Here is a 24,179-nt window from a genome sequence, read left to right as displayed (position 1 = left end):
TTTGATTTCGAGAATTTCAGAATGCTGCAAAAGTAATGCTACTTTTATGTTTCTAACCAAGAAAAATATTTTATAACAAGAGAGAGAGAGAGGGAGAATATCCTGATTGATTTTAAACCTACGAAGTCGTAAGAAAACGATGATCCAAGATGAACGTACACTGCAATTAAATTAAAATTCTGAAATGTTTAAGTGTGGAGATTAAAGTTATCGGGAAGACTTCCTTTGTAGATTCTTCCAGTTTTCGTTGAATTCAGCTGTGGCGGTTGGTATCTCTTGAACGACAAACTTTGCTGTTTACTAATATCCCATATTTCTGCTGTGTGAAAATGAATTAAATCTTACACAATCATCGACAAAAACCAATATTGGTTAATCATGGCCAACGAACATAGTATGGACGAGTTGCAATTCTTACCAGTTTTTCTTCCACAAATATTTTTCTTTGTATCCACTTGTGCCCTCTCTCTCTCTCTCTCTCTCTCTCTCTCTCTCTCTCATTTTTTAATCTGTAGTAGCCTGAAGGTAATGGACTATAAGCGTTGGTCTATGAATTTGTGCGTATTTTCAGTAGTACCATAATAATCCCCCTCCTTAGTAGGCTACATTCAGACTGAGGTACTCTAAAAACAGTAATTAACAGGCTACGTGACAAGAACAACATAGGGAAATGTAAAAAAGGCACATTTATAGAACAAATGGAACACAAAAACATCCCTTATAAACTAGAAATGTAGAACTCGTGAGTAAATATTAGACAGTCACCCCCTCAAAGATTAACGGGTCGTTGCAGGTAATGGCAAGACATTAATATTAACAGATGTGTAAGGGATCCTCCCATGTATTGTAGGCGGGGTACAGACGCCATGGTGCCATATTTTAAGTATTGCATCATTTCCCTCTTCTTCCTTTCATCCTTTCATACTGTAGTCTGATGCTGATGGGGATTCTAACGTTCATTTTATTGCCATTTTGATTAAACTTTCCGTATAACATCTGATCGATCGACAATCGAACTCTCTATCGGTGTAGAAACTTTACTGCCAGGTTTTTCCTCTCGTGGTTGTATTCCACATATTTACCTTAAAAGACTGATATATAATTAATAAATCTTTTAAGGTGAATAGGTAATGTATTTACCTTAATATGTAAAATAGACAGTGGCCGTTTGCTGTGGTAAAATAGGAAGAAATAATCGTGACGTAAAGGAACTTGGGCCAATTTCTTTTATTGTTTTAATCAAGAAAATTAATACCTTACTTTTAAAGATACATCAGTAGGGTTGATGCCATCCTAACGGCACACGCACACATTATATATATATATATATATATATATATATATATATATATATATATATATATATATACTATAGTGTATTATGTAATATATATTATATGTTTATGTAATAATAATACATATAATGTTTATGTAATAGTTAATTTTTAGGTACTTAAGACCACAAATAAATTCATGGTGTGTACCTCTTCAAAAAATCTTTTTTCAAGCAATGAACTTCTGATTTTTTGGTAGGTATCAAAAAGAATTCTAGTAGCATATATCTGAAATTATTACTGTAAATAATCTGATTGTCGGGGATTAGCTTGTGCCAATCATACGGCATCTTAATTCGTCCCTCTAGTATTTTTTGTTGTTATTGGTCGCAAGTTATTAACCTAAGCTATAAGCGTACATTACAGCAGAGAATATAAAGTACACATTTCTGATAATTTCTTTAACAGAACCCGTAGCATTACAAGGAGGAACACGGCAAAGGAATTCCCAAAACATGGGAGCACTTGAACCGCAACAGAGGAAGAGTACTTTGCGAAGATTACGTTTTTAGGTTAAATATTAATAAATTAAGTAAGCATAATTTACAGTTAGAGCAAAAATGAAGAATTAGAGATACATCACCGCCTAAACTGTAGCAAAAGCTAAGAACATGTAATACTAATTTTCCAGAAGCCCACGATTTTCGTCGACGATGCTACCGTTGTTGTCGTTGTTGACATTTTGAGAGAGTGACTTTACTATGACATCCCGCACCAGAAAAAATAAGAAAAACTCAAGTACGTATCGATTACACCCGTCAAATTCCTCTCGCAGACGAATCCCCGGATTTTCCCGTGCATTTTCGAGCCGTTTGTTTCGAATTCGGGTCCGTCTCCGGGTCAAGTGGTCCCAGAACGACGTTTTTTCGACGTCAGAAGAGAGGTTTTTGGGGCCCATGGGCGAGTTTCTTATGCCACTTTGCGACGACTTCGAAAGCTCTTATTTGCTCGTTCTCGTCGAGATTAATTAGTTGGCGACTGCTTGTTATTTAATCCGTGGTTGTTTTGAGGGCGGAATTGTAATTGGTGTTAATATCCGCCCATATTGTCCCGGGCCAATAACTTTGTTGCCGGTAGTTTGTACCTGATCTTAGATAGGCCTCTGCTCGGGTGATTAGACAGCCTCGCGTAAGCTAGAAGAACAGCCTCGCGTAAGCTAGAAGAACAGCCTCTCGTAAGGCTCCTTGAAGTAGTTCGTAATTAAGGGGAAGCCTAGGTATAGGCTTTTGGCTTTGGATTTGGTGTGCTTTGGAGTGGGTTAGCCTAGCCTAGAGGCAATGCCACACTCGCAGCCAGCGTAAGCTGCTGTGGGTGAACAGTAGGCCTGTGGCGCAGGTAGGCCGTGGTTGACAAGTCAGTATTATTTGACTCTAAACCGTTATTGCATTTTCATCTAGGAAATATTTGTAGAACTGTGGGGTTGCTCCGCATCGGGTATTACCTTGGAAATTGCCTTTTCTTATAGTATTTTGGTTGCTTATTAACAATTTACTTTTATTTTGGTATATTTAAGTAAAAGCTCCAAAAGGACTATTACTTTGGAAATTGATTTTTCCTGTACCTGCAGTGCTGCTGATGAAGGATGTGGTGGTGTTTATTGTTAACCAATTATTATTAACCTCATATCTACCGAACATGGTTGGGGACCCTTTGGGAATGCGGGGTTTTGAGTGGGGGAAACAGGGTGAAAGACCGGACCGCCATGTTGTTGTTATGAAATGGTTCCGTGCATGCACAAGTCAATAGGGTTCCACATGTTTAAGAAGGGACTGATTAAGGAGACCTATTGTAAAAGGAATTATACTGACCTAACATACCCTATCCTAACCTAACCTAGGAAGGCTGTGGTACATAGACCACAATCTCTGCCCCCCTCCCCCCCATGAAGGAAACTCCATTTCTTACCAAAAGCTCCCCTATAACACTGTGCATGCACGATAGCATTCCAGGATGGCCAGCATACAACTTTTGAGGTTAATTATAGGTTAATTACAGTTGACTGATAAAAAACAATGGTAAATATTTTTTAAGCAACCAAAATATTATAGGAAAAATAAATTTCCAAAGTAATACCCAATGCGGAGCTACTGCTTAGGTCTACTGTTATTTTTTGTTGGTCTGTGGTAATTAACCTGTACTTAACATCAGAATTGACATGTTTTTGTACGCTGGCCATCCTGGAATGCTATTGCGCATGTGTAGTGTTATAGGGTAGCTTTTGGTAAAAAGTGGAGTTTCCTTCACGGGGGTATCCGGGGGCTCTGCCCCCAAGCTAAGTAACACAAACTGCTAGATTGGGTTAGGTTAGGGTACGTGAGGGTATTATAGTTCCTTTTATAATAAGTTTTCCTTAGCCAATCCCTTCTTGAACATATGGCGCTCTAATGACTTGAGCATGCATGGAACCATTCCATAACAACATGGCAGTCCAGTCTTTCTCCCAACAATTTCCCCAACCCAAAACCCTGCGTTCCCAAAGGGTTCCCAGTAGATATGGGGTTAGTAATAATTGACTGATAATAAACAACACTAAAAGTATAGGAAAAATCAATTTCCAAGGTAACAGTCCGTGCAGAGTTACCCTGTAGTTTTACCATTTTCATATGTAATAATATGTAAATTAATTTGAATGTTTCTGACATTTGTTTCATTAGCTAATGAGTATTTTTTCGAGATAGTGTATCCCACCTTGATAGTGTAACCCACCTTTAGGCCTATATCCTACAATTTGAGGATCACAGTAGGAAAACATAAAAGAAGTGAATTAAAAGGCCCATAGTCCCAGTGATACATCTCATTCATAGTTTGGTGAGCTTTTGTAATGTTTTCAAACTAATTTCATGCATTTACCTAAAGTAAAGACCTGGTACCCAAGATTAGGTTAGGTTAGGTGTTGGTTAGTTCATTTGCTAATGAAACAAATATTAGAAATGTTCAAAGCCCACATTAATACATAGGCAAGTGATATGTTTAATTCCAAGTGCAATAATAGTTTAAAGAAAAATTTTACCGACAAGTCCGGTACTAGGCTAGGGTAAGTGTAGTTTAGTATGAAGTGCTTAATAAGCTAGGGAAAAACTGCATTTGCTTTTGGTAGATAACATACAAAATTATTTTGTATGTTATCTACCATATTTAGTCATCTTGAAACACCACACCATAAGTTTACCCAGTTTCCTGTTTGATATAATTTTACAAAACTAGGTTAAAGGGGTTTTTGGACAGAACCTTCCTGACCAGCATAGGGCACAGGACAAAGATTTTGTCATTTATCCTGGATAAATAGTTAGGCTATGTCATCTGCCTGATTCTCTCTTAGGCTCTCGGTTGCTGACTTGCGCAAATGGTGGCTGACTGCAGATTGGTGTTATTAGTTATATCAGAAATGGCTAAAGTAAATGAAAATCCTTATAGAGCTGGGAGGGTAGGGGGGTATGAAACTCCTCCAGGCCAGGTCACGGCACAGTGATCTAGGTAAGAGCAGTTGAAGGGAAAGTTAGGTTAGGGTGTATTAACCAAGGCAATATTGAGCAAAAATCATGGTCGTTGGTTAATTCAAAAATAGGAATATTAATTTTTTATTCAACTAAATTATTTATAATTTTGTTAAGAATGAAGTTTCTTGTTAGATAATACATGACAAATTAAATCCTAGTTCTCCTGGCTCTATTACTTTACATTATGAAAAAGCCTTATCTGTTTCAAAGACATTAGTAGCTATGACATATTAAAGTGGTTCCCCTTACATTTGGTCAACTTGTCAGTGTCATTTTGTAATTAAAATTTTCTGTCTTTTCAGAAGAAGAATCTGAACTGAAAATGCCAAGAAAACAAGATACTGCAAGTGCTGCAGCGACATCACCAGAGACTCCTCAGAAAGGGCGTAGGAGACCACGCCAGTCCAAGGCAAGTCCAGGAACTACTCCAGAGTCACCTCCAAGAAAAACGCGAAGGGGTACGTCCACCCCAGAGTCGCCACAAAGGTCAAGTCCTAGGAGTAGAAGTTCAACTCGAAGCTCAAGAACTCCACCTCTTCTGGTCAACCTTTCACCGAGAGGCAGGGGCCGCAGGAGCCGTAGGGGTAGCACAGATTCTAGCGCAAGTAGTATAGGGAATACCAGTGGAACCTCTACCTCTACTCCAACAACACGACGCACCAGAAGAGGAAGTAATAGCTCTGAAGCGAGTGGAATATCTGAAAACACCACTGCCTCAGCAACATCATCAAGGGGAGGAAGGAAGAGGCCCAAGTCGTACAGTCCTCCAACTGCTCCTGCCACAAAAACCAATGGTGCTTCACCACCTTTGTCACCAAAACGGGCAGTTAAGAGGAGGAGAGGTGCTGTAGCAAATGATGTGGCTCCTGCTAATGGACGAAGTGGTCGTAGAACAAGAGGCCGAGGGCCCACTTCAGAAACACCCCCTCCTGGAGATTTAGATGGTGGAACGGAAGGTGCAGATGATAAACCATCTGTTGATGGTCACTCTGACAGCCCAGTTGATCATGTGAAAAGTGACATAAATGGGGACAAAGTTCACATCAGTTCTGAGGAAAAATTGGAAGTGGTTAAAGAAGCTGAAGGTGAGCAAGACCATTTGTGTCTAAATTCATCAGCAGAGGTGGAAGAAAATGCACAGAATGAGGTTAGGTCAAGGAACAGAAATGAAAAGGGGAAACAGAGACGTGCAAAGAAAGATTCAGGAGCTCGAAGCAAAGGCAAAGTTTCAGAAGTTGATGGTGATGATAACATTGAGGTTCAGGATAAAACTAAATTATGCAATTCTAATGAGGGTTCTAGTCATAATGACAGTGCAATGAAAAGGAGACTTTCTGACAGTGAAAGCTCAACTTATGAAACCCCAGAAGGTAAAATTACACATCTGAAAAAGATTAGAACTGAAAAAGTACCTGTTGTAGAAGGTAGTAAATCTGTAGTTTTGGACAAAATGCCATCTCAGGGAAGTACAAATAATGATAAGCCTAACATTAAAGAATCTGTTACTATTGTGCCAATTGAAGTGGATAAAGATAATTTAAGTGTTGCAGATACCTTTATGGAGACATTAAGTCTTAATGATGAACAGAAAAATGAAATTGTTTGCAGTATACCACCTGCAGTAAGAGGTAAGATAGGAAATGTTTTTAACTTTCTTGCATGCAGTCTTAAGTTTTATAACATTATTTTTAAGAATTGAATTGCTCTTGTCCTCAGTATAGTTAGTATTGTATTATTTTAGAACGGAGGATGGGTACAGTAAGGTTTAATAAGTTTAAGTTCATCCAAGACAATGTGATTATTAATACAGTACATGTGGAAGTATGCATAAAGCAATAATTCAACAGAGCATGCCTCCACTGATGACCCATGTTGAGTCTCCTTTATGACTTTTCTTTCACTTTATGGTTTTCATGCTTATGAATCAGTGTACTGTAACTGCATTTATAATGTTTCACTTGGTTTTTATTCATTATGAGAATTAAGGTATATCCTCACCATTTTGTAGTAGCTTGCATTTTTAGCTAAGTTTTTTTATGGAGCTAATTGTTAATGATTCTGGTCCATGATTATTCTCTATGTTATTAAAAATTCCCAAAGCAATGTGTAACTGTGAAAATTAGTTCAAAGAACATGTTTGAGAGTTAACATGAATGGGTATGGTAGGTTTGTTACCTGAAATTGTGTCAAGTTTGTAGAGGTCAGAGATGCACTCGAACACATATACCTGTATTTTTTAATTTCTCGAAGCTAGACTAGACTAGACTAGTTTTGTCAAATAATCAAGAGTTTGTTCCTGCTTCATTTAGTTGGTCACTCAACCTATTTAGAACTGTGCGTCACTGTGGCTCTGGCGTTCATTCTACTTTATGATAGGAAGCCAGTTTAGACCAACCTTGATATAAAATGGAAGGAGATTGCTGGTGTTCTTTTTCCTGTTCTTCATCACAGGAAAGGAGATGGTTGGACAAGAAGCCAACAACTGTATTCTCCAGGTTTATTGCTGATGTCACTTTTGATAATGTGGATTATGCTCCAACAGCTGTGAAATTTAGGGTTACTTTATGTGTATCTTTAATGGGTAAGGAGTATGCTCTTCTTGAGAAGGTAGATGATTATACAACTTAGTGATTAGTTAATGGATGTTGTAAATTCATGAATGATTTGACAGTGAATTGTTAAGTTGTCTGGTGATCCTGGCTTATTGGAGTTTTTACTGGTCTTACAGCTTCTCTTGGAGGAAGAGACTGCCAAGATTAACACTAAATGGCCAAACAATTTGCATTGATTTTAGAAACACAAACTTACAGAAACAAAGGGGGCAGAATGATTGTTATTATATGGACAAAGACATTGGAATGATATTTGTTTTCATTTAGGGAGACAGACAGGCAAAAGGTTTCTGCAGACCAGTTAAAAAACTAAAGCTATGGCTTATAGCCAGATTATGGCAGTTGAGACTAGACAGTGGCCTTTTATTGAGTATGTGTAGGCAGTCTCTGAGCAGGATACCCTCAGGGCATGGTCATCAGTCTTTTCTCATATTTAATCAGTCTTTTGTAGGTATGGTATTGGTAAAGGCTGTGGTTACATTGCTGCCTGAGTAAAGGCATCATTTAGAATCTTCTGTTCTGTGATATCTGTATTTATATCAGGGCTACACAAACTTTTTTGGTAACACTGAAATTTATTTGGATGTGGGTAACTTGCCGATGAGTTTTGATGGATATTTCCAGTGACGTTCTTTAAGAATTACCCATTCATTCGCTAAGATTCGTTAAATGGTTGACAGGGAACTTGTGAAGCTTTACTTATTTTGACAAAGATGGATACTCTGGTTCCTTCTGATGTTTTTCTGGGAAGATTACCAGTTCCATCCTAGAGAGATGCTGAAACTTGCAAACCAGGAGCTCCAGAAGATAAGGGGTGCAAATGTTGACTGCTCACTTTTTACAGTTAGTCCTTTTTGCCAGTATGGTGGAGCAGGAAGTTCTTAATGACATACCAAAGTCTCACAGAGTCAAGGTCAGAAAGATCAAGGGGCCAGAATTGACAGTAAACTCTCTGTTCCCCTTGCTTTGGGAAGAAAACTGGTCAGATTGTGGGAGCTGTGCAATATGGTTGCAGTTTCTAGAGGCTATTTTCCCATCTACCAGTTGCACACTTGCAAGTGTTAAGATAATGTAAATTGTATGACATTGTTGGGAGAGATTTAGGGGTACCAGCGTGACCTTTCATATTTGTTCACCATCTTGCTTCATGGGTTCTTGTAAAGTTGGTGATTCCTGTTGCCTATGGCCACTCTCAAGTATTATGGTTAGTGAGACATTTGGATAATTATATCAATGCAAAGACTTTTCAAATTCAGAATGATTGAAATCATTCTTTTGCTTTGGTCACTTGAGGAAAGCTTACTTGTATTCTTTGGAACAGTATATTAGATGTAAACAGATCCAGTGTCATAGAGGATGGTTCTATTTCTGGAGTGACCTTCCAAGTTCTTCAGGCTAAAGTCTTGTGAATCAGTCTTCTACTGGCAGTTCCTTGGTTGTGGCTTTTTGGGGTATAGTGAATTTGGAGGGAAGAGATCAAGTTAAGACGAATTTACTAGATTCTCTCTCTCTCTCTCTCTCTCTCTCTGTGGTTCTGAATTAATATGTTTGTGAAGAATACTCAGATGCTTAGATCTGAATTGACAGCACTACTAAGTTATTGAGATATGGTTTGGAATGATTATATGCAGGACATTCATATTCTTGAGAACTTTGTGAACTTTATGGGATTGCAATTGATGTAAATATGTGGTTATTGCGACTGTAGATAATAGTTTATGTAAATACTCACAGTATACATAGGCTGTACTGTGTAATAAATTGAGGTTGCACGATGAAATGTTCCATAATCCTATTATGAGTATATGGATATTTTCTGTAGTTCGTTCTTAGTTTATTTTAGAAATATGTCAATTACTCTTTTCCTCTTGCAGATTCATCAGTCAATGAAATTGTTGAAACCTTGGTAGAACAGCTATTGAATGGGACAACCACTGTAAAGACCATGAATGCACCTCGATTTAATAAGTTCCTCAGACAGCTGTTGACTCATTATTGCAGCTTAGAAACAACTAAGCAGAGTAAACATACACTCTGTGAGGTAAGACTGTTCTGATCGAGTTGTTTTGATGTATCTAGCTTCTTGTATAACTTCCATAGTTTAATTACATAATTGTTGATGAAAGCAGTTATTCTTTGCTTCATACTAAACTCAAGATGGCAAGAAAAAAAAAGTACAGCCTGTAGTACAAATGCACTTGAGTTACAGTCCTTGTACAAAATGGAAATCAATACAGACATTACCCTACATATGAATGAGTTACATTCCAAATGGCCGTTCGTATCTTGAATTGTTCGTAAGTTGGTCTTCATGCCTATTTAAGTACAGAATGATGTAAAGTCAATATGGTACTCTGCATTTTTTCATCCCAAAACGCAATACAGTAGTACTGTACTCTATACATACATTACTGTATTTTATACAGTACAGTGCTTTATTAATTGTAACTAAGCAGAATAGGCTCACGGAACAAAATTTAAACTTATGGATGGCAAAGGGGAGCGCTCTGAACACAATTTTAATTTATGATCACATTTGTTCGTATCTGAATGTTCGTAACGTGAATGTTAGTAAGTGGGGTAGTGTCTGTACTGTATTTAAGGAAAAAGCTTGGAAGTTGAGTCAGTGATATGAATACTACACGAAATATAACCCAACACATGTTCTTTGCTTTACTTAAGTCATATTAGAAAAGATATTAATGTAGTCTTGTTCGTTAATATTTTTGCACGTTGTATTATTTTATAGAAAGCCGTTGAATGGGCACGAGAAAGGAAAAGCGTAAACCTGAGGCATGAACTCGAGCTTACATTGATGTCGTTGTATTATGCCACCAAGCACTACAAGAAGGCGGAAACCATTGCAAATGCCTTGTATTCTGAAACGAAAAAATTGCAGGACAAAGAGAAAACAGTCAAGGTAATAAAAGTTTTGTATTCTTGTGTATATTGAGTGAATGGAGAACATGCTCGTGTGGTGGATGTTTTTAAAGGTTTGGAGAATCTGGTTATACTTTTTTGGGGGGGTTTCAGATCTGGTCATAGCTAAATTTCTGTGAATGTCTTTGTACCAACTTGCAGTTAGATTTTAAGGTGTATGAAAAAATTACTGCATTGTATTTTCTGTGAAATGTATATGATATAGTTATTATTAATTTGCCAGTTTTTATATTTTAAATAAAAATGACTTGCTAGTCTAAATTACATTAACCAGTGGCAATAACATTGTTGTTCAGTTACCAAGTTAATGAAATTGTTGCTTCACCACATGCATAGTGGTCTAGACCTCATTAATTCCATATGTGCTAATTTATAAGATATTGACTGAATGTCTCTTCTCTGCTAGACATGTAAATATGTTAATTGCTACCTCTTCGTATGTAAGTATGGATATTGTAAGGTAAGATCTTCGGACATTAAATAGAGTAAGGCTCAGTGTGTATGTGGAACCCAAAAGATGCAGTTAGTGTCTCATCAAAGATAGATCATACAATATTATTTGCTGAGGATTTAATTCAAAACAAACAGTCCTTCAGTTTTCTTGTCAGAGTCTTGGACAGATCTATTCAACACATGTTTCTTCAGTGGCCACTAACAATCTGATTGTCATTTATGGAGAATATAGTATGGCATAGATCTTTAAAAGTATTTTGTGCTGCTACCCAAATTTCAGCCAACAAGGAATGACAAGTCTTGCACACAAATCCATTTGAGAAAGTATGTTAGAATCTGGAGTATTTTCAGTTGAAGCCATTGTGATAGTGGTAAAGTTTTTGAACAGTTATAATATATTAATTTTCTTCCATAAGAACAAATTGTTTGAGAGTTATGAATTTTTAATTCATTGGTCACATTACACCTATGGTTTATAATAAACTTCATGAATCGGAGAACAGTATTATAGAGTATTGATGTTTGGACTGTTCAGAATTGTGATTATTTTGTGTGGTTAGTAGTATCTTCATTCAAGTTTGTATATTGAACGCCAACTGATGTATTTGGTCATCATATAAAATAAAATGTACATTTCAGGCTTGTTTGTGTTTAAGTCAAGTTTACCATGCAATGGGCAACATATCTAAAGCTCGAGCAAACATAACAACGGCAAAAACTGAGGCTCTGAAAATCTACACTCCTCCAGACATGCAGGGAGAGCTTGACTTACAATCAGGTAAAGTGAATTTATGCTCTTAGGGAAACATTTTCATAGTTCATCCTTCAAAATGTATTACAACCGGTCAGGAGTTTACTGTTTTTTAGTTGAGTCGTCGCATTAAGAGTTTACCATTAAATCAGAAACTTATCTATTCAGTCAGATTATATTTATGTGGCAGAATTCTTAGGAATCACATGAAATTTTTGAGTAGAGTCTGTCAGCATAGTATTCACTAGTGTATATTAAACGTAATCATGTAAAACAAATAGGAAGCACGCCAAACACCTCAGGAAGGTAGTGTACAGTGCTTCAGAGGTCTGGTTAAACAAATCATTTATAAATAAAAATAAATAACAGTACCCTAGAGGTGTAGCAATTGTGAAAATCTGCATTCATTCCTTTCTCTTCTATGTGCATTTTATTTGTAAGTTTTGATGATTGTAACAGTTTTTAGTATGCACTTACTGAATTTGGTTGTAAATTTTCTCCGTTCATTTGTCATACATGAGTTGTGAAGCCTATGAACAAATATAAAAATCTCTCTCTCTTGTATCTACCATTTTGTTCAGTTTTGATGAATTTAGTATCCCTAAACAAATGTTATTATTGTAATTGGTAATGAGTAAACTTAGTGCTGTAAGGGTAATGCATTACATAATTACACAAGGTATCAACAAATGATGTACTGTTCCCTAAGCTCAAGTAGCTTGCAACATGTTGCAGAGTGTAAGGATTTCATAAATTTTCGTAGGCCATAACAAGTAAATAACAATATTGCTGTAATATATCTTTAATAAGCCCTGCATGCTTGCACACTACATCTGCATTCATGTTGCAGATGCATCACTGTATATGTATTTATGAATACATTCCTTTTTATTTTACGTCTAGTGGCATTATATAATCAATCAACTAATAGTAATGAAAATACTGTACTATTCATTCATAACATTGTTCCTTCTAGTTTTTAGAAAAATGAAACTGTTTATATTTTGTGGTGTTTTCATTAAGCTTATACAGTATCACTTTATTTACATAGTATTTAATTTTGCAGGTATTATGCAAGTGGCTGAAGGAAAAGACATGGAAACTGCTTTTTCCTACTTCAAAGAAGCCGCGACGGGTTTCACATCACGTAGACAAAGATCACAAGCACTTAAGTATATGCTTCTTACCAAGGTCATGGTTAATCGGTAAGACTGTTTACCAAATACATACAGTATAGCCATTACATTATGTTTTTAGTAATAAATCAGATCTGTAACATATTTGACGTTCTTATAAGATTAAATCTTGCTAACTGAGTTTGAGAATTATATGGAGCAAAATACGGGAAAGAAATCATGGAACCTTTTCCTATATACGTAATGAGAAATTTGTCATCTTGGGTTTACTGTTAAAACAGAAAGAAGATTGTGATTATGACAGTCATTTGAAAATGAAGGATTATTTTACGTTTGTTGTAGTATAATGGATTGATTCAGTGGAAGTAGGTTGATTGTATTTATAGCTCTCTAACTACAGTTGTTTGTAAATGCCATCTGTAGGATGATAGATTAATGGAAGCTAGTTACTATCAAAAATAATTGTTTGAATCATGCAGACATTAGACAGATGTGCAAAGTGCCAAGTAGTTCCTGGCCATTTTCTCCTCCATTTTTTGTTGAAAATAACTAATCGCGAATCTGTAAAAATCATTTGAGTGGCATTTTCAAGAAATTTAGTAACGATTGATATGAAAGATGTTCGATATACCTTGATTTTGAGGAGAAATTAGATTTCTAACTTGTAGTATATTTCAAGGTCCTTTTGATGACTTATTTTAGGTCTGAGGAAGGAGAAAAGGCAGTGAGGAGCCAGAGTCATGTTCAAGATATTGATGAAGGAGTGGAAGCTATGCTTGCCATTACCAGTGCTGCCAATAAATCATCACTTGCAGATTTTAAGTGAGTTTGATTTTATTTTAATGTACTTTGTTTTGGTGCAAATTGATTAGATACAACTGGACATTTTTATGCTTCTTTTTTAGCATTAATATTTCATGAAATAATGGTACAGTACCTAATTAATAATTGTGAAATGGCTGTTTTAATCTGGATTTTTTTTAGAGATAACCAAAAGTGCTTCACTCATGATCCTTTCCTGTTTAAAGATGATAGGCAGTGTTTCTTCTTTTAAGATAATGAAAATTTACTAAGGATGTTGGTACAAGGAGTTATTGAGAAACTGTCATGTATTATCCTTGGTTGCCTTCAATATCTTTAGTACACTGTGCTAGGAAAGAAATTTGCAGCTTTAATTTAATGCTGATACTCTTGAGTTTTTTTTATGTACATTAGATTATAGGAAAGTATTCCTTTGAAACGACTGTATGGCAATATATATATTCATTATTTCAGTAGCTTACCCAAGCAGCAGAGTCACATTTCAATTGTCCAAAGGAGAAAAATATCAAATAGAATACAAAATTTAAGTCTCAACATGCATAATATGTGCCAGGGAGTCTATTTCTCTGATGGCCTGTGCAATTTGGTGGCACCTCAAGAGAAGGGGGATTTTGGCAACAAAATGAGTAGCATGCACAAACTTAGGCATGGGTACTAAGAGTGATGATTAAACTTCCCTTTTGAATTACATTTTTTGAAAGATGGTCCAATAGGAAATCTGGCAGTGGTCTGAAATGTCATTACCAGTCTTGTCTAGAAGAAAGATGTCTTCAAATCTTCCGGAGTTTTAGAAGGAAAGCATTCCAATGCTATTAGAGAAGATGATCCAAGTCTTGTGCCATTAAGCTATAATCTCTGCAGGTATAGAAGTCCTGCAAAGATTTGTAGTACTTTTTTGTAAGCACTGGCACTTTGAAAAATCAAGCTTAGTGTCAAAGGTAAAGCCAAGTATTTTTGGATGCTTGAAATCATTCAGGACATTATTACCAATGTGCAGTAAATTGTGTAAAGGAACTGTGATGAAGATTAGCCGATTTAAAAAAAGTGATCTTAGTAGGATTCTACCTAAAGGAAAAGTTATAATGTTACCAAAATTCAGCTTCACATCTTGGACTGCAGTCACTTATCAGTCTTTCTAGATCTTTGTTGAAGTACCTACTGTATACGTGTATAAGGCTACCTTTGACCTTAAAACGGGAGTCGTTTCATACGAGGTTAAATTCTGCCAAGATTTTTAATGATAGGCTAACCCTTGAAGTGGCAATAGTTTTATTAACAGTTAACTACTGTCTCAGCTATCGACACTCTAAACAAAACAACTGTAATAACGGTAAAAACCACGGGTAATTCGAGTGAATCAGTAGTGACACCATTGTTACAAGGCAATATCAGAAAATTTTGTTATTGATACTTAGTATATAATGCCCTTTTAACATTAACAGATGATTTGAAGTTACTGAAAAGGTAAATCGGATTAGTATAACTTTCTTGTTTAAGAAACGTAGCTGTGTTCGTAATTCCCAGTTGTGCTTGGCTTGTGATCCTTGTTGTCACTAAAGGCCAACATTTCCTTGTTAGTATTTTATAATCAAACTGAAGGGTTTTGTGATATTGGTAGTTCCCCAGTCATCCTTAATATCGGGGTTCTTTCTAGTTCTAAAGGAATGCATTCATGCAGATCTACTTCAAATGGGTATTACTCCGCTGATAGTGATGTTATAGGCGTTGAGCATTTGTCATGATGTTTATATTTTTTCTTAAGGGAATACAAAAATATTTTTTTGTTAATGGTGAGCTTGCTCAACCATTTTAAAATCTTGAAGATACTGATTTCACACATTTTCGGTACAATCATTCCAATAATTATTGATTTTATATATATGTACAAACTGACTTACATCAACTGGTAGTGTTATTTAATTTAATAAATTGGGGGTCGTCTTATACGGCGAACATGCTCTAAACCTACATTTTTACATGAAAAATGGGTGGTCATCTTATACGCTGAGTCACCTTATACGCTGGCATGTATGGTAATTGTTCCTAATATTCTGGGAGTGAACTATAAGCTTGTATATGTTTTACCAAGCCAGTGGAATATTTTAGTAGTAGTGATGTCATGTATCTTACAGTCAAAATGTGCTGAAAAGCATTAATTCATTTATTGGTAATTCCAGTTTTCTGTTGTAAAGGAATCGTAATACAGGAAGTAATGAATAGAGTACATTTGTGAAAATAGTTAAAATCTTGTTTTTATATTCTGATACTTGCAATGAAAATATGTTGTTTATAATTTTCCAGGAAGACTCGAGCCCAGTACAAGGATCATTTAGAAGGGGACATTGTTGTAGCAAGTGTACTGGATGATCTGTACACATCAATGATGGAGAAGAATCTTCTCAACATAGTCTTGCCTTATGAGCGACTGCAGGTGAGAACCTGTATTACAGTTATTACTGAGGATAATGTGTAGATATATCTCTCAATAACAAGTGTATTACTTTTATTGAATGGTTATACTGTTTATTTTGTATTCTGTAATGCTGGTTATACTGTATATTTTGTATACTATAATGCTCTTTAGATCATATTTGTTGGTTATTTGAAGGGATGGCTATTTTTGTCAGTTTTTTAATGATTTATTGCACTATTGTCTAGTGGCTTGCTGTCTTATCAAAATACAGAATGTGAAAATGTTAAATAACCACTTAATGTCCAGGTTAGTTTATGCTGCATTGCTGTTTGTTTAGAGTATGCCGGTGTTTAATTATGTGATGTGCTTTTCCCATATTTTATCCCCAAAGAACTGTTCGTATAGTAAAAGAATATGAATGCATGAACCCATGGTAAAGATGCTCTGATTTTCCAGAAAAGTAAATTTCCTAAGTGTGTTGAGAAATGAGGTAGCTCTAGCTTTCATGGGTACAGTAATGCCTCGATCTTACACGATTCGAGTTGCACAAATTCACAGTCACGCGAACTTTTCATTGGAACCTAACTAATTGGCTTACACGATTTTTCCAAGAGTTGTTTTAGCGTTTGAAACATATAAAGACAGAACTAAGAGTTGATTAGTGTTGTTCTGTGAAAATTACTTTGTTAACCTAGGAGAAAATGCTGGTGGAATCTGTATTACATGTAATTACAGCACGAACAGTTAGTGTGCTTTTACAAGATGTGATACCCATTCGCAGAGGTACTACACTTTTCAAAGATGTGATACCCCTGCAGAAAGTGTTTGTTTAATATTTGAAGTATTTTATAAGTTTTCATGCTTTTAAGTTTAAAATCGGTATGGAAAATTGTGTTACGGTCCAATCTTATTAATGTGCATATGTATTTCTCTCTCTCTCTCTCGTTCATAGTTATTGCTCACACATATTTTTACAAATTATTATTTCTCTATGTCTTTCATAATTTTGAATTGATTGAATTTTACTTACAAACATTGTGTACATGTTTTCTTTATTTTATTGAATTGTGTACCTTCGTTATGACTATAACTTATGAAGTTTACCTAGTGATGCAAAGAAAACATCTTTTACTCTGTGAGTGAAAAAAAAATGGCATCCCATAAATCAAGGGTAACGTTAGTATATGTACATACCTACTGTAAATGCACTAGTATGGCAAACACAATACCCATTACGATACTGTGCTGTGTTTTTCCATCATCCATTTGTTTCTTTTTTTAAGGGTAATGTATTAAGCTAATCTTTAAAAGAAATTACACTAACTTTAATTTCATTTAAAAGTTAGCTTAATACTTTGGGAGCATGATTATGGTCATATTTAGTCTTTAAACTCTAAAAATAAGCATTTATTAGCATTTTTAGTGACTGCATCAAATCTTACACGAATCTTCGCCATGTGTGAGTGGGTCTGGAACCTAACCTCACGTAAGTTTGAGGTATTACTGTACCATGAAAATGATGTCAAGTTGTCACCAGCAACAGTGTTTTGAGTTCCCTCTACCACTCCCAGAGTCAAGATAAGCTTTTGGTAGAGCTTCCACCTTTCGAAGTAGTTAGCTTTATTTCTGGTGATAAAAATTAATTTCCTACGGATTCCACAGAGTCACCACATAAAATGAGAATCCTTGAGCCCCAGGGATTGGCCAGTGGTCTGATAAAACATGAAGTGAGGGGATTGAAGAAGTAGTGAACATTGTATACAGCCAAATGGTAGCTAGTTGGGAAAGCCAGGTGAAGAGACTAAAAGAAACTGATGAAAAGTAAAAGACAGAGAGCATTGCTTCTGAGGCATCAAATATAGGTCTCTTCCAGTTGAAGATGAAGGTGCCATCCTTTGAGCAGGCACTAGGAGATGCCACTCAGCATTCTCTCCATTTTATCTTGAAGACATAACTTGTAAGAATGTGGATTTCTTTTTTCTTTTGTAGTCAGGAAGAATCTGAATTTTTTTTAGTGGGAGTCAAGAGCCATGTGGGAGGGAATTCCCCTTCATCATTGGTACTGCATCAAGATCTATCCCCCATAGGGGGTTAGTGCCGTCAGTGCACCTCATGCAGTGCAATGTAGGCATAAAGTTCTTTGCAGCGTCCCTTCGGCCCCTAGCTGCAACTTCTTCCATTCCTTTTATTGTACCTCTGTTCATATTCTCTTTCTTTCACAATTGATTCATAGTGCAACTGTGAGATTTTCCTCCTGTTACACCTTTCAAACTTTTTCATGGTCAGTTTCTGTTTCAGCGCTGAATCGCCTTAGTTGCCCCAGTGCTTGGCACGTATGCCTAAAGTCTATGAATCGAGATCTATCACTGGTGAAACATAGCTTGAGCTTTATAAGTCTGCTGGGTACAAACCATTGCTTTTACTTGCAACAAATGCAAGTACACCAGCACTTCCAAACCCTCAACTTTCTGCCCCTGCACTCTTAAGCTAATGAGGACTGACTTCTTATATTAGGCTTTGCTCCTCATTATTATGATTGGTAGGGAAAATTAGCTTTGTCTTTGTGCTTGAGAATAGTGATGCAGGCAGCTTGAATTAATGGGGCTGCAATGAACAAAATACATTTTACTTCACAAAAATGTTTTTCAAAACAAATCCGTTAATGATAAGAATGTTAATGTATTCCCTGCCCATCACCTATTCTCCTTAGTCTTCTAGGAGAGTGGAATGAGGAGGCTCTTAGCATGCACAGTGGGTGTTTCTTTTTTCCCTGTAATAGTAAATTGTAGTAACTTTGCGCAAGATCAAAGATGCACAAAGCCTGGAAGCACACAAAGATAACATGGAAGAATGCAGCCAGGATGTTGACACTACATGCCATAGATGAAGACCTAGACCAGACATGAATCCTTGTGGGAAAGTGAATGAGACAGAAGCAAGTAGAGCTCACTGATTTCACGTCTAATTCCATAAAGGGAAAAGCTGACATAAAACCATTGATGGTGATGACATTCACTTAATCTGAATAACTGTTACTTAATTGTACCAGACTGCCAAGTCACAAGTAGAAATTTGTAGCAGAGCAGTGAATGGAACTGTAATTTTAGCATCCTGAAGATGTTTCAGCAGATACCACCAGAAGGCAGTAGCCCTTGTGGTCATCTGAGTGTTGAATTAAGTTCCTTCATTTTGTGGCTGGTTACCCACTGTGAATGTAGACCCTTGCTTTTTTAGGTTACATTGATTGGTGGATTTTGTCATCTCTCTCATTTCCCAGTAGTTAAGTTGTGACTTAGTTTTTGCAGAGTTGAACTTTATGAATCAAACAAGGGATCAGAGTGTTTATGCTAGAAAAGAGAAATTACTGATGATTGTGATTTTTTGGGGTTAGCTAGCTGGACTACATGGTTAGGGCATCTATCCCAAGTCCACAAGACCTGGATGTGAGCTGAGTAATAACTGTTTGATATTAATGTACTTAGAAAATTCTAAGTTTTGCAGTAAAATTATGTGAGGGGGAGCTCTTCCCAGATGTTAATGAAATAATTTATATATACTTAGGTTTATAAATTATTAAATCTTGATATTTGTACATTGGGTATGTGAGGTCAACTGGCAAATAACCTTTATGTCTTATTTGCAAAATCAATTGTAGGTGAATTTCTTTTTATCTTTCAATGGAAATAATTTTCAGATCACATATGTTGCTGAAAAGATTGGTCTTCCAAGGGAGGAGGTGGAGAGACGTCTTTCCCAGATGATTCTAGACAAAAGAATTAATGCCCAGCTTGATCATCGGGATGACTGTCTCTATGTGTACGGTGCAGAGGAAAAAGATGCCGTCTACCAGACTGCTCTGGACTCCTTATCGCAACTTGACAAAACTGTATCCCATCTCAATCGTAAAGTAAAGAAGTTATTGTAATGAAAGTTTTTTTTAGGACAGCTAATCTTGTGAATTTTATGGCTAGTTGCATATATTCTATTATGTATGTATTGTGATCATTTATTTCAGGAATGCAATAGGTGGTAAGAATAGATCCACTTTTTTGTAATATAAGTGATATCGGTGATATCGTTAGCCTGACAAAGAAGAGACTTTCTTTGAAGCTGTTTAAGAGGTATGTACAGTGATTGAATCGTACTTGTGTGGTATATCAATTTCTCGTATGTTCCATGTACAGTTTTCGTTTAGAACTAACTCGTACCTAATGCTTAACCTCGGGTGTATTAGAAATAAAGGTATGATGAAAAGCATTTAACATATAATAAACATAATATTGTATACTAAAAATATATGCATTTTACCATGTCAGATCAGAGTTGTATTAGACTTATAAAGTGTGTTTAAAGTGTGTTTATAGCACAGGTGAGGTTCCTTAGTATCATATATCTATAAATTGTCTCTTTTGTGGCAAATGAATATAATGTATCATTGTTTTCTCAGCAGTATGTCACAGTTCCCCTTCTGTTTATGGAAAAGTAATGTTCTAATGCTCAGAAAAGGAAAGACCTGGAGAATTTTGTCTGAGAGATTTTTGGTTTGTCTTTAGAGGTCAGAGAAGTAAAGAAAATTAAAGTCCTGAAATACTAAACTTTACTTCCATAACTCAGTAGTTGGTGAGATTTGTCACTGCAAACCATCACAAATGATAACACTGGAAATTGTAACTAAGTAGGTATGGGTTTGATAATAGCCAAATATAAATAGTACAATGTGGGCCTTTTTTATATAATTTTGTACTTTGATAATTATGATACATTGCCTAATGAACAAAGGAAAAAAGTATAGAATACAAAGAGGAAATACATGGAAATGGTGGTGGTTGACATTTGGAAAGAATTTATTTGATCATATCTAGGTTTATACATTTGTACATAAGAAATATTCTTCAGAGTTAAGAAATACAAGTTGTCTACTTTTGATTTCATGTACAGTAACAGCCAGCACTGTCAAAACTATTGCAGTGTGTAGAGGGGATTAATGTTCCTATTATATATTAGGAAGTAACTGCACAAGATTCCTGTAAGTGGGTTTAGTTATGAACAATGTATATGCAGTAATTTCTCCTTATTTACTAAGGTAGGAAAGTGTCAAGTTGTATTTTTGATACATTAATGTGGGAAAGGTTTGTTATAGTAGCTCTTAACATAGATGGTTTTTGAGAAAAGGATTCTTACGTACAGTACATTCATTTTATGCACCCTGCTTCTGATTGCTTAGTGAAACGAGTTTACTGTTACACAGTTTACCTGTCAAGGCAGAGTGGTTATCCAACATTCCTGACAAGTTATGTAAAGTGGTTTTGGTGAAGAGATTCTGTCGCTTGTATTAAGTTGAAGAAAATTTACGAGAGGATATATTTGTTGGGTTATATTAAGAGTGCTATGAATAGCATTGTTACATTAAATTCATTTTGCTTGAAAAGCAGACATTATCAGTACGTTATCAAAGGCAGTTGAAAGATTGTGTGTGTGAAAGTAGAAGTTTTTCTTTCGTATTTTGTCTAAGCAGTTCTGTTTTTATTTAGAACAGTAACTCATATTTGTGCAACAAGTGTTCAGGTGTGGAATTTCACATTTACTTGCTGTAACCAAAAGAGTCCGGTGTATAATAATTCAGTTAAGAGAGAAATAGAGTTTAAAAAAAAGATGAACTGAAGTCATTTTATATTGGTAAAACTTAAAGATGAATATTATGAGCATATTGTTAGGCTTACACGTTTATTTCCAACTGAATGTTTGATTATTAGAGAGAATGTTTGTCTATTTACCAAAGATTCTTGAAGAACAGGTTCATATCTATATTTATTCCTTTGTACTTGAGGAGGTTAGTTATACGGTTTAATTAATTTTTCTCCCGTTTTGTATGTCATTCCGACTTTTTTTCATGTAAACCAAACCACTTGAGTTTCATTTTTATTGATACATTTCACTTGTCTTTGTTACATTATAGTACAATAATTATTGAGCCATAGCTATGTTTTTGTCGACATGCTTTTCCCAGTAGTAGTAATTGTTTATAAGAAATAGGATACTAGAGCATTTTTTTAACTGGTTGTCAATTATAACTAAGTTTTTCGTTTGATGGTTTGAGATCGAGATGTATATATGTATTTCTGTGAATAGCGATAGTTGATTACTACATAATTATATAACATTTAGTTTAGTTGGTTTGTTTTTTTCTATTATTTCATCGTGATGATTTTGTATATGTCGGACATTTTGTGAGATTATACTCGTGTAAACTTCTTTACCCCTTTATACTAGACTGATATCAGAAAGTCATGTTGAGCATGATGATCACTGTGCCTGCTTTCACAACCCAGTTTTGGCTAGCCCACCTTCCAGGCTAGTTAAGTATACTGTAAGGCCAAAAATTGCCTTTAAAAAAATCTGTTGTGTGTCAGTGAGTGAAAAAATTGGATCAAAGATATTTGAAATTTCTTTTATTTTTCCCCCAAAAGTTTATTACTTCTGTCAGGTTTGCAGGTACCATGTGTACACAAACAACCATATGTGTATAAGGTTTCAGTCAAAAAATATATTGAAATACATGTCTGTGTAAAGGTACTTATAAACTGCAAAATGAGAAAGTACTAAGTTTTGTGAAATTTTCAATAAATTTGTAAAAAATGGAAAGAATACGCTTTTGTGCCTTGCAGAGTTTTTACAATCATTGTTTGTGGATAGCCATGAGCAGTTGTTTATGGGTATAACAAAATTTTTAAAAATTATCCACATTACTGCACAAAGTTGTAGAGAAAGTAGTTTAAGGTCATGTATTCTGTTCTCGGAATTGGCCAGCTACTCATTAAAACATGCTGTAATATTTTTAAGGTTCATCTTATAAGACTGTTCAGACCAGAAATATTAACACAGGAATTTTTTAGGGCAATATTGGAGTCCTGTTTTGAACTTACAATAATGTGTTTTCTGTTGAAGTACATTGTACTTAGGAAGTAAATGTGATTAAAGCAAAAACCTGGAAAATGATTGTAGCCAAGCTTTTCATAGTGGAAATGTTTACGTGTCCACCATCACAACTGCCAACAGAAAGGCCTGAAGTACATGTAGAGTGCTCCAAGTACTCTGTCTGTGCTTGCAACCAAAAGATAGAAAAATGTAATGCAAATGCAAAATTAAAAAGTTGCAATTGAAATATGAAGGGTAATGTGCGCACACAAAGGAGCTACAGTATACTGAATGTAGAACCGAAAAATGTATGAATTTGTTAAAACTACTGTGCACATCGTAAAGCTAATACACAGAAAGACAATACTGAAAATATGTAATACACATTCCTGTTTCGCTTTAAATTTTGTTTGAAAATTCAAGTAATTTGTAATTTTCACATTGTCTGCTGCTGTAATTTTTACTGATATATTTGTGAGAATTGTGTCTGCGCAAAAATTTTTGCTCTTACCTGAGTTAACGTATTAATTCAGTAATCAGAAAACAGCTAAAAAGGTGAAGAAAGATTGTACACAAGTACCAGTTGCTAATATTAAGGGACTGATGTAAAATAGAAGCCAATACATGAAAACAATAAATATATGCAATGCCGTCAATAAGCTCTTGCATTACCAGTAGAGGTTGTTGGGAAAATTTTAAATAGTTTTCTCGCATTTTTCTTTTGCCTTGTTACAGTGGTTGAATAGTGATTTTTCTTTTTATACCAGTCATTTTTCTTGGCACTAGAATGAAGTTTATATGTGATTTTTGCTTCTCATGGGAGCACTATATTTAAACTAACTCAAATATGCGTTGGGAAATGTTTGAGCATTAAATGTTTTCTGGTGTTTTAACTTCCATAAACACCAGAGCTTAATTATTGTGAAAAGAAACGAAGATTTACAGGTCGAATGTTGTAACGTTCTCTTGTAAAAACAGCGTGTCTCGACACCCAACAAGCAGAAGTCTTTCATAGGATGAGATGAAGAAGATATGAATGACGTGCGTTTTTCATAAAAGAGTAAAGTACACTTTCATCCACGTTTATTCAAGCCAAATGCTTGGTATGTAATGCTGTATACCGGATAGGGAAAACGTACCTATTTAATGTCATCAAACTAACATGTCGCCAAGGTAGTTGGTTACTGAATGCCTAATAACTTTAGTATTGTCTCTCGTTGTCGTTCAATAGTATTAAAAGCAAATTACCGATTCTCATTTTTATGTTTGTAAAAGTCACTCACCTTTGCTTTCAAAAGATTATTAA

The 24,179-nt window shown here is 35.5% G+C and overlaps 1 protein-coding gene across 5 annotated transcripts; it reads left to right on the top strand.

Moving 5' to 3' along the window:
- Positions 1-1,931: 1,931 nt before the first annotated feature.
- On the top strand, positions 1,932-22,394 carry LOC136856457 (uncharacterized). 5 transcript variants are annotated; one of them, XM_067134357.1, is made up of 9 exons: positions 1,932-2,072; positions 5,134-6,459; positions 9,318-9,484; positions 10,193-10,363; positions 11,476-11,614; positions 12,654-12,792; positions 13,426-13,545; positions 15,847-15,976; positions 19,653-22,394. In XM_067134357.1, the coding sequence occupies exons 1-9, from the start codon at positions 2,036-2,038 to the stop codon at positions 19,881-19,883; spliced, it is 2,460 nt and encodes an 819-aa protein (XP_066990458.1). In that variant the 5' UTR covers positions 1,932-2,035; the 3' UTR covers positions 19,884-22,394. The 5 variants fall into 5 exon arrangements, with proteins under 5 accessions (XP_066990458.1, XP_066990745.1, XP_066990657.1 ...); XM_067134644.1 differs by lacking the exon at positions 1,932-2,072 and adding an exon at positions 2,137-2,304; XM_067134556.1 differs by lacking the exon at positions 1,932-2,072 and adding an exon at positions 2,166-2,508.
- Positions 22,395-24,179: the final 1,785 nt, after the last annotated feature.

Source organism: Macrobrachium rosenbergii, chromosome 1 (assembly GCF_040412425.1).
Source record: "Macrobrachium rosenbergii isolate ZJJX-2024 chromosome 1, ASM4041242v1, whole genome shotgun sequence".
NCBI classification, from domain to species: domain Eukaryota; kingdom Metazoa; phylum Arthropoda; class Malacostraca; order Decapoda; family Palaemonidae; genus Macrobrachium; species Macrobrachium rosenbergii.
This window is presented reverse-complemented; position numbering and strand designations above follow the sequence as displayed.

Excerpts from the sequence above, each read along its gene's own strand:
- LOC136856457 (XM_067134357.1), top strand. The coding sequence starts at position 2,036 with ATGACATCCCGCACCAGAAAAAATAAGAAAAACTCAA. Across the intron at positions 6,460-9,317 it reads TATACCACCTGCAGTAAGAG|ATTCATCAGTCAATGAAATT; the intron begins GTAAGATAGGAA and ends TTCCTCTTGCAG. Across the intron at positions 9,485-10,192 it reads GTAAACATACACTCTGTGAG|AAAGCCGTTGAATGGGCACG; the intron begins GTAAGACTGTTC and ends ATTATTTTATAG.